At 45.2% G+C, this 15,533-nt stretch overlaps 1 protein-coding gene across 3 annotated transcripts in view; it reads left to right on the forward strand.

Moving 5' to 3' along the window:
- The first annotated feature begins 3,074 nt into the window (after positions 1 to 3,074).
- TTC39B (tetratricopeptide repeat domain 39B) overlaps positions 3,075 to 15,533 on the forward strand; it is a 122,356-nt gene continuing 109,897 nt past the window's right edge. For 2 of the 3 annotated variants that reach the window (XM_005295156.5, XM_065549500.1), the window contains exon 1: positions 3,162 to 3,354. In XM_005295156.5, coding sequence (XP_005295213.2) covers positions 3,310 to 3,354 — 45 coding nt within the window. In that variant the 5' untranslated portion in view covers positions 3,162 to 3,309. Of the gene's footprint in view, positions 3,355 to 15,533 lie in introns of all 3 variants that reach the window. The other variant, XM_065549502.1, reaches the window with a different exon arrangement.

Here is a 15,533-nt window from a genome sequence, read left to right on the forward strand (position 1 = left end):
AAAAGAAGAGAATGCTAGGCCAGAGATACTCATTGCTAGACCAGGAGCCAAGTTCTTGAGAAGAAAAGAAACAATGAGTGATCTGGGTAATGTTAAGGCATCCTCATGTGTATACTTTTAATCCTCCTTTGTGCAGAAACCCAATGGTTTTGAAGGGATCTCTATGCTTTTATTTTCTGCACCTCTCTCTTCTTTTCCAAATGGGGTAATTAAGTACTGTAATCCTAGCTACTATGTTGGCCCTTCTGTAGAGGAACTTATTCATTGGGGTGGGGGAAGGAGGGAAGGTGACCTTGTGGGATCTGGTATACTCCTTGTATTAATTACTTAGTCAGTCCTTCCTTACAGTTTTTTTCTTTTTCTTACTCCATGATAGTATTCTTACCCCATTAGGGGTGAACTATGGGCCTTCTGTGTCTAACCTTGTTTTGTTGACCCTTTAGATTGTAACCATCATTTGAGTAAGGGGGTTACTTGGGTTTCCATTAACGCTTCCTGGAGTGAACTAACACCTGCACAGAGTTCAGTGGAGTCCCACCAAGGATGAAACAAGGCTTCTACTTGTCCATCTGTAAAAAGGGGATAAAAATTGTTTAGTTATGAGAAGTAACTAATGTAAATCCAAAAAGTACTCTGCATATGAAGTGTAACAAGTTTAGGTGGAGCTGGGAAAGGCCTATCAATTTGCACATGGTGCTGAAAAGTTTGTGTGCACTGACTCAACTGGAAGGCATGTATAGGCCTGCAAACTGCATCTATAGAGTAAAATAGCACTCTGTATTTTTCAGCTCTGTCCTACACTGCTATATTGGTATTGTTCAAAGATGGGTTTTCACTGGTAACTTGATGCAAAAGCTTTCTTGTGGAAGATTATATAAGAGCAGCTGGCAGTTTACTTATCCATCCATACTCTCACACCTGTGTATAGCTGAATCTAAGAAAAGATATCAGATTATATTTTCCTTCATGGTTAGTTAAATCCGAAAGGCCTTGGGGGATGGGGAAGGGAGAAGGAGAAGATAGCCATGCTCTCCACTGCTTATGAAAACAAAAGGTAACAGAACTCTTTGGAGCACAGCTGGCAGGGATAGGGGGTCATGCAACAGGGAAGTGCTAGTTTTAGGCTATACTTCTCTATCCACCCCTTCTCCCCCAACACTTTTTGTGAACTCTGCTTTATCTAGCTTGGGACAGGCAAGGAGCAGACAGATCTCTTCTCTCTGGGATATTGCTGTCTGCCTACTTTTGACTGCTGAGGACCTGAGCCTTCTGGGTGGTGAGTGGCTTTTCCATACATCCTCTGCTCCCATTGACGGAGGGTTGAGGGAGGTCTGCTCTTGCAGTCTGCTCTGCAGAGAGTTGCAGATGCTCAGAACATGTTGAGATTTGGCCCCTGGGGTGGGGGTGGGGATGAGTGAAGGGAGAGAGTCTACCCAAGTGGTCCTGCTAATGAACCATTTTAGATGTGGTTTTGTTAACAGCAAGCATTCAGTCATGAGACAGGCAGCAACATGAAACTCTTATTTGCCTTATGGTTATTGAACTGTAAGTTTTAAAAGCTTTTCTCTGCAATCATGAGAGCTAGAATTTTGTTTAAAAAAAGAGTCAAATTCTCATGAAATTACCTGGTTATAAGAAAATTATCAAATACTCCAAGACTTATGATTGCCAAGAGTTGACAATACTAGACTTACATGTGCACAGCCCCATAGAGTTCACTGCAAGATTGAGGTCTGAATAAGGACATTAGAATTTTGGACCATGGAAAGAGGGAGTTTTCAATCCCCCAAACCAGTAAAAAAATACTTCCATTAGTTTGTCTCTCTTCCCACCCCCCTCATATTCTAATGGAAGCAGCAGTCACTGATTTATTTTGAACAAGCATCCCAAACATTTTATCACTGGACTAGTGAATAAGTGCCTGAAAGTGAATGATCATGAGTGAAACTGACTAGTCTATTTTAATTGTCCACAGCAGGGATCGCAGCTCCCACTGGCCACGGTTCACTGCTGCAGGCCAAGGGGGTGGTGGGAAGCAGTAGCCAGCACATCCCTCGGCCTGCGCCGCTTCCCGCAGCCCCCATTGGCTTGAGACGGCAAACCACGGCCAGTGGGAGCTGCGATTGGCTGAACTTGTGGATGCAGCAGGTAAACAAACTGGCCCGGCCTGCCAGGGGGCTTACCCTGGCGAGCCATGTGCCAAAGGTTGCTGATCCCTGGTCCACAGGGAAGTTCCACCAGAAAACAAGGCAAACTTTAGAAATTATTTTAGTTGTAAGAGCTCCGTGTAAGCTTGAAAGCATGTCTCTCACCAACAGAAGTTGGTCCAGTAAAAGATATTACCTCACCCAATTCTTCTTTCTAATATCATGAGAGGGATACTGCTACAACACTGCATACACTAATATGTAAACTAATTTTATCAGTATGTAAATTGCAATATGTTAACATGTTATCCCCTTCTTGAACTGCTGCTGTTTTACCTCACAGGGGACTGCTTTTTAAAATTGGCTTAAAAAGAGATGATTTTGTTCAATATGGTTTATCTTTTTTTCCTCCTGATCTTTATGACCCTTTAAGATAAAGTGTGTGGTGGTGATGGGTGGGTGGGTGTGTGCTACAACCACGACAGCCAGCAACTTCATTTTCATTTTAAAACGAAAGCTACTTGGTGTGCAGTCGGTATCTTGCCAACTGAGGCTTAAAAAACCGCCCCGACTCTCAGTCCAGTGGTGATAAAATCATGCGAGTTGGCAGCGTGGCTGTAATAGCTGCAGCAGAGGACAGAGCTGCAGCACGGGGAGACGATGCGCTCGCCTGTGGCGGCTGGCGTAGCTGTGATTTTCAGGCAGGCTGCTGCAGGGGGGACGGGGGTGGCTGTCCTAGGACAGGTGCTAGAGGATAAGCCCGACGCGGGGCTGCGGAACGCCCTTGTCCCCTAGGGGGAAAGCTCCATCCGCAGAGCAAAGTACTCAGAACGACAGCGCCCGCCTGGGGGAGGGACTTAACATGCAAATGAGGGGGCGTATCCCAAAGGTAGGCATTAGAGGGGCCAAGTCGCAGGAGGCTGCCGGGGGTTGGATATGCAAATGAGGGGGCGGGGCACGTCCGTAGGAGCGACTCTCTCTTCCCCTCTGGACCGGCGAAGGGTGGCCGCAGACTCCGAGCCGGCGACCGACCGCAGGGGAGGGGGCGGTTGGCAGCGCCTGGCGCGAGGGTGAAGCCGCCGCGGAGGGGCCCGGCCGGAGGGAGGCGCCGCCAGTCGGCCGTTGAGAGAAGCCGGGGGCCCCGCGCGCGGGCAGCGGGAACATGGCGAGCGCGGGCAGCTCAGCGGAGGAGGGCGCTGGCGAGGAGGTAACCCGGACGGCGAGTAGGGTTTCCCGGGGCTCCGCGCCCCCCGACCCGAGCAGGGGCTCCGGCCCCGCGCCCCCAGCTGCTGCCCCGTGCTGCTCACCGGCCGGCGGGGCGGGGGCCGAGCCGGCGGCGGGCTAGCGGCCAACAGGTGGGGAGAGCAGGAAACTCGGGGAGAGCGCGGGGAGGAGGTGCCCGGAGGCGGGGGGACGCGGGGAGGCCCGCGGACATCGCCGCCCCCTCTCCCCCGGGGTATCCTGGGCAGGGAAGCCCCGAGTCGGCAGCCCCACGGGGAGCGCAGGGCTGCTCCGGGACATGCCCCTGCACCAGAGGCTCCGGCTGTTAAGACGCTTGGTCTCCACCGTCCGCCTCCCTCCATCCCTGCTGCCGCTTCCCCTCTCCCCCGTTCGTCTGTCGTCTCCCCCCGGGGATGTAGCACTTCCTCCGGCTGCTCTGTAGGGCGCTGCTGGTAAACTAGGCGTCTGGGTCAGCGCCTCTGTCAGTGACCGTGGTCGGCGCTATAGAATCGCCGTCAAGCGGGAGCGTAAACCGGAGAGAGAGTCGGGGAAAGGAAACTTGATGTTGAAACTGACACTACCTGTATTTCACTGCCCCTGTCATTCTCTGTAGGCGGCTTAGAGGGACGTGGGCAAACAATACCACTTCTTTCTGAGTCACACACCTAGTTTTGTTATAAGCAGTAACTCTTCTCTTCTGATATTTTTAGGTCTGTTGACTAGTGAAACTGACTATCCAGAGTAATGATAATTTGCACAGACTTTCCTGTTCTCTGAGCATCTTCTGCTTAGCAACAGAGAGAAACATTTCAAACCAAGAAATAAATAAATGCAACAATTGGTAGGGTACTCCATAACAGCTGTAGTACCAGCTTTCAACTCTTTTATAACTTCTAGTCTGTTTACTCTTTAAAGGTGGGTACTAAGTGGGTATGAGGAGAGTGGGGATCTTCCCTATTAATCCTGAAAATTATGGCTTTCATCAGAGTGTTTACTAATTAAATGTTCATGCTATTTTGGGGAAAACATGAAGTATGAAAATATAAGAATAGGCATTGAAGGAGCTGTTGGAGTCTCCTGTGTCAGGACAGCGCTGGGTTGGTTTTCATTGGCTCACATTTTGAGGGCTAGAAACAACTTCAAAACAAACACAAAACGGAGGTTCTGGAGCATGGTTCTGTAACCGGGGTGGATTTGGTGAGGTAGGGGGGTGGACACTGAATTCTCGCCTTGGACTTCTCTACTTTTAGCCTTTGCTTCAATTTTTTTTTGTTTCCTGTCTTGCTGTGGTTTGCACCTGTGACGGGTTGGATCACAGAAACCCCCTTGGGAGCTGCCATCCGATGTGCAAAGACTACCCCTGCTTCTGTCTTCCCTGCCAGCTCAGGACTCCAGCACCCTGTCTTGCTGAGCCAGACACTCCCGTCTGGCTCCAGACACAGACCCAGGGTCTGAATCACTTGTCCCAAAGCTGCAAGTTTACCTGAAAACAGCTCACAGTAGTGTGCTTGTCTTTAGCACTCAGATGCCCAACTCCCAATGGGGTCTAAACCCAGATAAATCCGTTTTACCCTGCATAAGGCTTATGCAGGGCAAACTCATAAATTGTTCGCCCTCTATAACACTGATAGAGAGATATGCACAGTTGTTTGCTCCCCCAGGTATTAATACATACTCTGAGTGAATTACTAAATAGAAATTTTATTAAATACAGACAGTAGGATTTAAGTGGTTCAAAGTAGTAACAGACAGAACAAAGTAAGTCACCAAGCAAAATAAAATAAAATGCGCAAATCTATGCCTAATCGAACTGAATACAGATAATCTCACCCTCAGAGATGCTTCAGTAAGTTTTTCTCAGACTGGACACCTTCCAGGCCTGGGCACAATTCTTTCCCCTGGTACAGCTCTTGTTGCAGCTCAGGTGGTAGCGAGGGGATTCTTCATGATGGCTCCTCTCTCTCTCTGTTCTCTTCCCCCCTTTATATATCTTTTGCATAAGGCGGGAACCCTTTGTCCCTCTGGGTTTCCACCCCCCCTCACTGGAAAAGCACTAGGTCAAAGATGGATTCCAGTTCAGGTGACATGATCACATGTCACTGCAAGACTTCATTACTCACTTGCCAGCACACACATATTCAGGAAGACTCACAGGTAAATACAGCCATCTGCAGACAATGGGAGTCATCAAGATTCCAAACCATCATTAATGGTCCACACTTTACACAATTACAATAGGCCCTCAGAGTTACATTTTATAATTCTAGTTTTAGATACAAGAGTGGTACATTTATACAAATCAGATGATCATACTCAGTAGATTATAAGCTTTGTAATGATACCTTACAAGAGACCTTTTGCATGAAGCATATCCCAGTTACGTTACATTCTCTTATTACCGTATTTTCTCTAAAACTATCTCAGTTACATTATATTGACTTATCAAGTTTTTATAAAACCATATAGACTGCACAACGTCACACCCTCCTCCTGAACTTACTGCCAGAGACTTGGACACTGACCATGGCGGAGGCAGTATACCTAAAATTCGTTTTTGGGCTCCCCTATGGGGCAGACACTCCTGTGTCCCCCAAAAGGGAAAGAGACCCTGATCCAGCTGTAGGCTCACAGTTACCAGCTATGAGGGACCTTTCGCTGGCCAGCCAAATCCCCCCCCTTTCACTCGGGTTGGGTTTGCTTCCAGCTAGAGTCCTTGGGGTTTGTTCCCACCGCAGCAGTCACCAGGACCCCAACTTCCAGCTCCAGGATACATGTCTCTGTGCACCTCTTCCACTCCATTACAGCCAGGTCATGCTTCTGGGTTTTACTTGCTTTGTCTCTTAAGTCCAGGCTGGTGGGCAGCCTTTCCTTTTTCCAGGTCAGCCTTTTCCCAGGCAAATTGTACATCAATTTCCATTTGTCTTCCCTTGAGACCATCACTTGATGAGCTGGGATACCACAGAGAACACCCTCCTGCCAGAACAGGCACCCCTCCACTCCTGTCTTGCTAAACTAGACACCCCAGTCAGCTTCAGCACAGACAGAGGTTGGGCCACACCCATCTGCAGTTCACTGAAACTGAGATGCACTCAGCTCAGGGGATTCTTAGTTAACAGAGACATTCCCAGTGCCCATTGTTCAGTCTTTCTGGGCAATTTGCAACTTGTGTACTTTTAGCTTCTTTTGATCTTCATTCTTACTTATTTTGCTTCCTTTTCTGTCCCTACTTCCCTTTCCCGAAATAAGCAAACAGAAAATAACAAACCAGTAACCACTTTGTCCGTTCTCCAGCCACAACACTTAAAACTCACTTAAAATCACTACCAGTATCTCAAAGCAATCAGCTGTGCACAGATCCTGCTCGACTACGCCACTGTGACGGGTTGGATCACAGAAACCCACTGGGTGCTGCCACCTGATGTGCAAAGACTACCCCTGCTTCTGTCTTCCCTGCCAGCTCAGGACTCCAGCACCCTGTCTTGCTGAGCCAGACACTCCCGTCTGGCTCCAGACACAGACACAGGGTCTGAATCTTGCCTTTCAATTTAATTGAATCCCCTACTCTATTCCTATGGTTTATACTGTTCTTTGGATAGCCGCCTCACTTAATCCCCTCTGAACTAAATAGTCCTAATTTTTTTCACACTCTTCAGACAGCCTCTCCATTCTTCTGATTACTTTATTTCCTGTTTCTGGACTTCTGTTTTTGCTGTATCTCCTTTTGAGATAATGGAACACTATTCCAGGTGAGAATGTACCATTTTCTTCTAATGTTTTTCTATTCCAGTCTTTACACATTCCAATATTAACTGCTTTTTGTGATTTCCACGGACTTTCAGCTAAAGCTTTAACTCAGGGGTTCTCAAACTGGGGGTTGTGACCCCTCATGGGGTTGTGAGGTTATTACTGGGTGGTCGCGAGCTGTCAGCCTCCACCCACAAACCCTGCTTCACTTCCAGCATTTATAATAGTGTTAAATATAAAAAATGTTTTTAATGTATCTGAGGGGTTACACTCAGAGGCTTGCTGTGTGAAAATTTGAAAACCACTGCTTTAACTGAACTATCCACAAGGGTGCCCAAGTTAGCTTTCTGAGTGGTTAATTCTTTTTAGTCGTCCTGATTTCCAGCTTAAACTTTGATCATACTTCGTGTTCCTTTCTATTGGCTTCACTTTCATTTTCTGAAGGATGCCTATCTAGTGTAACCCCTTGACTTTTGCCATTCAACCATACTCTCTCCTCCCCCACCCCCTTGGCTGCCTTGTACTCAGCATACTTACTCATACCACAACAGTCAAGGATTTTAAGGCAGTCCTGACAGGGAAGCACAGATGAATCCTCTTATAAAGGGAAAGGGAGCTCAGGTAAATGTGTACCTATGTTGTTCCTTATAAGCATTTTTTACTTTTCATTGCCCAAGATCTCCTCTCCCTCCTTTTTCCCCATTTGAAAATGGCATCTATCCCATCTGCAAGTTTAGAAAACAAAGGCATTGGTGTTTAACTTCTCACTTAAGTTCTAAAATATTAGAAAATTAGTGTGACAAGATGGGTGAGGTAATATCTTTTATTGGACCAACTTCTGGTGAGAGAGACAAGCTTTCAAAAGGTGTGTAAACGTCTCAAAAACTTCTCTCTCACCAACAGAAAGTGGTCCAATAAAAGATATTACCTCACTGACCTTGTCTAATATCCTAGGACCAACACAGCTATAACACACAATATAGAAAAATATTAGGCTAGTCAGAATTACATAATCTACATAAGATCAGTGTCCTCAGTTTTGATAGCGGTAGAAGAAAGGTGGCATCCACTTTTCCATTCTTTGGCTCATTGGATTAGGCTCCTGTGAGCTAAGCCAGCACCACCCCCTGTGCTGGAAGCAGAGGGGAGGGACAAGAAGTATAAGAGGCGGGCCCTTCAGCTCAGTTGGCCTGGAGCCAATGAATGAGGCAGATGTTTTTAGCCTGCTGTAGGACTGTGGACTAGACCCTGAGCTGTGAGACGCTCCCTCCTTGGAGGAGGTTGAGGATGGAGAGGAGCTGCTGTACTCCACTTACCCCAAGGAGACTGAGGACTTGCAAGTTACAGAGTGACACCAATGGACTAGGGTAGGAAGTAGCCCAGGGGAATCAGACCTTGGTTAGGTTGTGCTGGTGCAGTATGAGTCAGTGTGTTTTGGCAGGATCCTTGCTGACCCAATGGTGGGATCTAGGGGCCCTGGTCTGGGACCTGGTGGAGTAGGGTGGGCTTGGATCCCCCTACTCCTCCTGCCAACCCCATCCTTGGGTGGTGGTCTACTTACTGTAGGCAAGAAGGCCTGTGCCTTGTTTGTGGCTTGCCCTCGCCAGAAGGCTGCAAACCTCTAGACTGCGTGTGCTGTCTGCTAAATCTGAACAGCCAGACACAAGGGCTTTTAGAAGAGCCAACCATGGACCTGAGAGAGGTTGTGCTTTAAAAAAGCATTGTAATAGTCGGCAACAGTTGCATTATATGATGAAATAGTGTGCTTTTGTATGTACAGAATTTAAATGTGGGTGAGTTATTGACTCCCATTATGAATTATGTAATGCAGCAATTATGCTCGGTGTAAACTAATAAATATACTCTGAATTTCCAAAAGTAAAACTTTATGTGCTTTAGTGAGGTGGAGTGGCCTCCTCCAAGCCTGAGACATAGGGACCACTACACACTCACTGTATATTTATTAGTTTACACCAAGCATAATTGCTGCATTACATAATTCATAATGCCTTCCTGTAGTCTTTTGCCTCACACATATTGTGTAGTACACAACATGCAGCTATGATGAGGAGGAGGTTTGCCTCACTGAGATCCAATCTAGTCTGTTACCACTACCAGTAATCTACCAAAAGCACATTCAACAGTCATCCTGCATCTGCTAGTTGAATCTTTCTTTAGTGCTGTCAAGATGGGGAGCATACAGCTTCAGGAGCCAGGAAAGCTTAGTCATGGGCAGTAGGATATGCTTAATGGCGTTGCACACTTGGATGACGGTGGTTCCCCACTGTGGATTTTTCATCTCCAAAGTGAGTAACCTCTGACTGATAACAATCCAGCATTGCATGACTGCCAGTTATTTCTCCACGGTCAAAGCAGTTTTCAGTCTGGTTTCTTTGGCTGAGGTGGGCACAGAACGCAGATCCAGGAATGTGGCCTTTCTCATCTGAAAATTCTTCACTATTGCTATCATCCCTATGGTGCAATACCATCTATCGGTGCTTGTATCTTGGGCTCAGAAGTGACAATCCACCATGAATAGCTATTCCATGAATGCCAGCAGCAACATGCTATTTTTATTCACTATGTCCATTCGTATCCAGTTATTGTGGTTGAACATCACCCCTTCATCCTCCTGGCACTCGCTGTTGTAGTAGTACTCATTGAAGGTATGCAAGTACAATGGAATTACACATGCTGTATTAGCTATGGTTATTAGAATTGTGCTGAGCCCTGCAAGGTCCATGCTTCTGCTAGAGAGATGGCACAGACCAAAAAGCAGTATACAGTTCTGTGGGAGTTTTTAAAAAGATGCAGAAATTATGGAATACAACAAGCACTATGCTATGTTGAAAGCAGTATTGTGGGAACTTGACCCTCTAGGTTCCAGGAATCCCTGGGCAAATTGCTGGTTTTCCAGAAAACAATGTGAAAATATCCCATAAGACTTTGTGCCAGATGGGGTTGCGCAGCACGCTGGGATTCTCCCCATGTGCTCTGCAGTTTTCATCAACCCAACCACTCGTGTGCAGCAGCGCCAACGCTAGCAGCCAAACGTACGTGCACATCCAAGCAATATCCAAAAGTCAGCAGCTATATGCCGACGTACCTTGCATTGACCAAACTTTGTAGTGTAGGTACAGCCTCAAAGTTCAGGAATGCAGATGGAAAATGCACTTAGTTATTGTACTTATTTGTTAGTGAAGGCTAAAGTTTGCAAAACAGTGTCATTGTTTCATTTGATGAATCCTGCATTCAGTGGCATACAATTCCAAATGCTTTTGTTGGGCTGAAGTTTTCATTGTATGTTCTTCACCAAAGAATCTTGTGAAAGTTGAAGAAAATCCAGGAAGCCCTATAAATCTTGAAGTGGAAAAATAAATCTTTTCCTACTATTACATTTTCAATGGGCAAACTCTGAAATCTCTGAATATAATGAGTAATTGCTCTGGACTATGTCAGTGACCAAAATTGGGGGAGGAGGAGAAGAGAAGGTGTTTGTATAATAAAGCAATTGAAAAGTTCTTAGATGCATATGTTGTTGTTTTTTTTAATAGGAGAGTCTAATGTGCCCTTTTTGTCTTCCATTCTCTTTATTCCACTCCCACCCATTACTCAGTTTGATAAGCATGGGGATTGCTGCTTCAACAGGTTGTAGGAGTCAGACTGTAAATATGTCAGTGAAGAGCAAACAACACAATCATCTTCCTATTTCCCCACAAACATTTTATTGAGAAAATGGTGGATGTTAATAGTCTCAAAATGCATAATATTGGGGTCTGTGTACAACACTTTACATTTTCTCATCCTTACATATGAAAAGTATCTATAGTATACATGCCAACGAACATTGTGAAAGAGATTTTTTTTTTTTTTTTTTTTAAGGATGCAAAGGCACCTATCAATTACTGAGGCTTTAAACCTAAAGGGGAAAAAAGCTTGCAAAAATTCACTCAAGGTTACAGAGAATCAACTGCAAACTTTAAAAATTGAGTTATGTTGATATTAGAATTTACTTTCCCAACTTACATATTCTTTATTCTGAATTCCTCTCCACAACTTCTGCTGCTTTCTATAAATAAGTACCTGGAATTTTACAGTTGCCAAGATAGGTTGATAGCAACATAAACAGTTGTGGTGGTGTCCTATAAATCCACTACTGAAGAAAGTCTATCATGTAGATAATAACAGCAAAAGTTTGTGGATTTTTCTCCTGCCCAGTCTGCTTCACCTCTCTGTTCAACAGGGTGGGTGAAGATGTCCCCTTCTCAGAAATAAGAAGGAAAACATGCAGGAGTTGAGTATTTACCAGCTAGAGGGCAGTGAAGTGCAGCCTGCCTAAATTAAATACACTATGGCCATCTTAGATATATTTGCAGCTATTTCCCAAATGTAAATAGATAATTTCCAGAGAAGTATGTTGGAAAGTTTTTGGGGTGTGAACTATAACTATTTGTGGAATGTGACAGACTTGTATTGCTGTAGGAATCAGAAGTTAAGTTTCCTGACTCTTTAATAATAACCTGTGTATCATTAATACTGTGTGAACATAGCTTGTTGCGTTTAATTTCCTAGTAACTTGAGGATGCTCTATTGCATCTCTAAATTATTAGCCCGGGTGTTACCAGATTTTCCCATTACTTTGGGGTATGCTCATTTATTCGGGTTATTCTTCTGGGGAAGGGGATTCTGTAATCCTATTAATGTACTGCTTGTGTCACTTGTGTTTTCATATGGAGCTCTACTTTTCCCTTCTGCAAGTCCCCTCCCAATGGAGCTATCCTGCAGGACCTAGGTTCCCTAGGGCTGGGTTACTGCAGCCCAGAACTGGATGAATACACCCACACCCACACATACATTAACAGAGCAAGTCTGAGTGGACCGGGTCAATCAGCACTGTCAAGCTGACCCCTTATATGTCTCTGGACTCACTGGGCTGGATGAAGCAGCCCTTTCAAGCTGCCTCTCCTTATATGCCCCTGGGTTCCATGGACTGGGTCAAGCAGCACTTTCAAGCTGTTACCCTTATGCGTCCCAGATTCAGCACGTCCCTATCTCCACTCTCACATCACAATTGTACTGGCAGTAACCTACTTGATGAGCAAACCCCACAGTATTTTGGGCGCTGCAGGGATCTCTAGCTTAGGTAAAAGAAGCATTGCTGTAGAATGAATAGGGGAAGCTAAAAACACAAAAGAGTAAAGTTCAGCGAGAGAGAGAGAAGCAACCAAGTTAACCATAAAAGTTGTTTATTGAATAATAGTGATAACTACACAAGGAGGGCTAAACCAACATAACATACGTTATTAAAGGTTAATACCTAAGGTAGAAAGGAAAACCGAGAGAAAGAGGGTGGGGGATCTCATCCACTCCATGAGGCTTGAACTGGTCGGGGTGATGGTGGTAGCGGAGGGTCCTGAGTGCTGGAGACAGGAAGAGCCCCCAGCACGATCAGTCAGGAGAAGATGGAGTTCCAGTGGAACTGATGCATAGTTTGGATGTAAGCATCAGAACCCTGACTAGAGGGTGAGTAGGGATTTTTGTAGAGAAAATACAATTGTTCAAGGGAGAACACTAGATTTGTTTATAGGTAAGCTGATGACTCAAGGGTTTTCTTTAGGCTAGACAATAGGAGCTGATCACTCTTGACTATGGGTGGTGGTTTCTTCCAGGGAGCTCACAATGCAACTAGGCTGCTTCAGTATTTGGATATCAATTAAGGATTCATTACTAGAATTGGTCTGATAACTGCTGAGCTGGGTGTGTGCAGGTGTAGGTTCATTAGCATCTGGAGCAGAGATTCCCTGCTTTTTCTGGTCCCAGAGTTTAGTGCAGTTCTCTGTTCTCCATTCTGTATGTAAATTGAGATGTCTCCCTGTCCCATCTTTCATGCATATGAGGCTACGGGAGTTGTCTTTGCTCTCCATTCTGTATGCTAATGGAGATGTCTTAATCTTGTCACCCTTGTCAGGAGGGGTCTAGGTGTGTCTCCCAATGCCCTTCACTGCTCTCTGCAAGTTTTTCCCCCTTCTGATGGGTTTTGGTTTAAGCAGGGGGAGGAGGGGGGGGGAGACTGTCTTTCATGAGTCAGGCTGGATACTGCACCCTGGTTCCCCAAGAACACAGAGGTGTCTGGTATCAGGATATGGTGTCTTTATAACCAACAGGAAGCATCCTCAGGTTCTAACTTAAATAGACTTTGACAGACAGTTCTACTTCTCTAAGGACCAGGTATAAAATGCAGATGTCTTCTCCCTACTCTAGTCCAGGGTAAATCTAATGTAAGGTTTTCTTCAGGTGCCATATAAGCAGAAAGCAGGAAGATACCAGGCACTAGTTCACCACAACTGGCTCCTACATGCCCCAGTCTCTTCCTTGACATAGTTTGGAAGCAGGCATATATATAAGGCGATACCGCTTCTGGTGCTGCTAAATAGTGGTGTTTTTAGCTGTTATCTCAAAAACATAGTAATTATATGTTCCTGAAGCTGATGTTTATGGTTTTGAAGCCTGTCGTTTAGAAGCTTTCAAGAAGCTAGATGGCTGAATTAAAAATTTGTAGATACATTAATATTGGAGAGTTTTGGAGTGCTACCCATACGTAAGTGTAAGACTTCTGGACACAGCAGCTGGTGCTTGGAAGTCCAAGCTTTTGGAATTTGGTCGTCTTTTAGGTAGTGATTTCACCGGTGTAACAACTTGGAAAAGAGATCTGTAGATGAAAGTATACATCTGCATAAGACATCTCTATCTACTGTGTGTGAACTTGTAAGAGAACATACTGTATACTATCTTCCACTAAAACATAGACTCATAGGACTGCAAAGGACCTTAACATTGGACACTCCTATATGAAAAATGGAAAATGTAATATTGAAGGGATACTTTAAGCACTCCTCCCCTAGAAGAGCAGTTGGATAATCTTTAGAAATTAGATAGACTTTCATTTTTAAAAAAATCTCTAATTATCTCACTTGGAGAGATACACTTAAACCTTGAAGTGATTTTCTATTTCCTGGGCAGAGCTTAGAACAATGGGCCAGATTTGCCTACCATTAAGTTTACTCTGTGCTGCCCTGGCATTGCAAAGAAGACTTAAAGCCTGCTTAATTAGTTACTTGGGGATTCCCTTTCTATAGAGGGATCTGTGGGCACCTATGCCACCTCCCATTGGCCTTTATTTAGGAGATGTGCCCATCCAAAAAGGAGTGTGGTCAAGAAGTGTCTGGCTGCTATAATGACCTTTTATGGCCATAGACGTTCAGTTTTAAGGGCTGAGTGGTGAGCTGTAAAAGTGACTTACGGACATGTCTCTTAGGCCCCAGACTTGTGCTAAACACAGCTTGGCCTGTTCAATGAATCTATGCCTCTAGTTCTAAGAGTTTATCTACATAGCAAATTTTGCCTTTTTCAGGGGATGTTGGTGTAACGTGTCCAAGTGGAGCAGGGTATGAGCATATTGGTGCGTGATAAAACATGCTATATGGACTGGCTCTGAGAGGTGGCATCTACACTGTGAGCTAGAGGTGTGATTCCATTGCTCATGTACACTTATTTGCTCCTGAATCAGGTGGGTATGTACTTGGCATGGCTCACCCATGCCTCTCCTGCCACTATCCGTGCTACCATGGCTACACTGCTACTTACATTTATGCTAGCTCCTAGTGTGAATGTGTGTACACGAGCAAGGGAACAGCAACCCTAGCTCGTAGTGCAGACATAGCTAAAGGGTGAACAGCTCCATTCATGTTGTTGAAGTGACCACCAGAGCACAATGATAACTTAAATGTGGACAAATATTGCATTTAGCTAAACAATTGGCTGGATGAGTAACAGATACTTTAAAGTCCGGTTACAGACATTGTTGTCTGCAATAATTTAAAGTGTAGTGATAGCCTAGCATGTAGGATTCCTTCTCTTCTTTACACTCATAGGAAGGCAGGCACAAGTAACTTGCTTGCTTAGCCCTAATCCAGAAAAGTGATGGGAAGGAAACTAACTGCTGCTGGGATTCCCTCCCTAGTGGATTGGAGAAGTGAGAAACAAGCCACTGTGGATCTCCCTTACTTATGGAAAGAGAGGTTTTTATGGCCTGGATGCTGAGAGAGAAACAAGTGCCACTTGAGCTTTTCCCCATGAGGGGATGTATGTTCGCTAATGCTCCTGACTTGGCTTGGACTGGTCCAGAATTTGTGTACTGAGTTTCAGGCCCCCGCTTAATTGGAGAAACTTGGACTTTCTCACTTGTAGTTCTGAACTCGTACCAGCTGAGGCTGCTATCAAGGTTGTGCTTTAGCCCAGCGATTCTTAACCACAGGTACGCGTACCTTTGTGGGTACTCAGAGGTCTTCCAGAGGGTACATCAACTCATCTAGAGACTTGCCTAGTTTTATAAGAGGCTACATAAAAAGCATTACCAAAGTC

This window comes from Chrysemys picta, chromosome 6 (assembly GCF_011386835.1).
Source record: "Chrysemys picta bellii isolate R12L10 chromosome 6, ASM1138683v2, whole genome shotgun sequence".
NCBI classification, from domain to species: domain Eukaryota; kingdom Metazoa; phylum Chordata; order Testudines; family Emydidae; genus Chrysemys; species Chrysemys picta.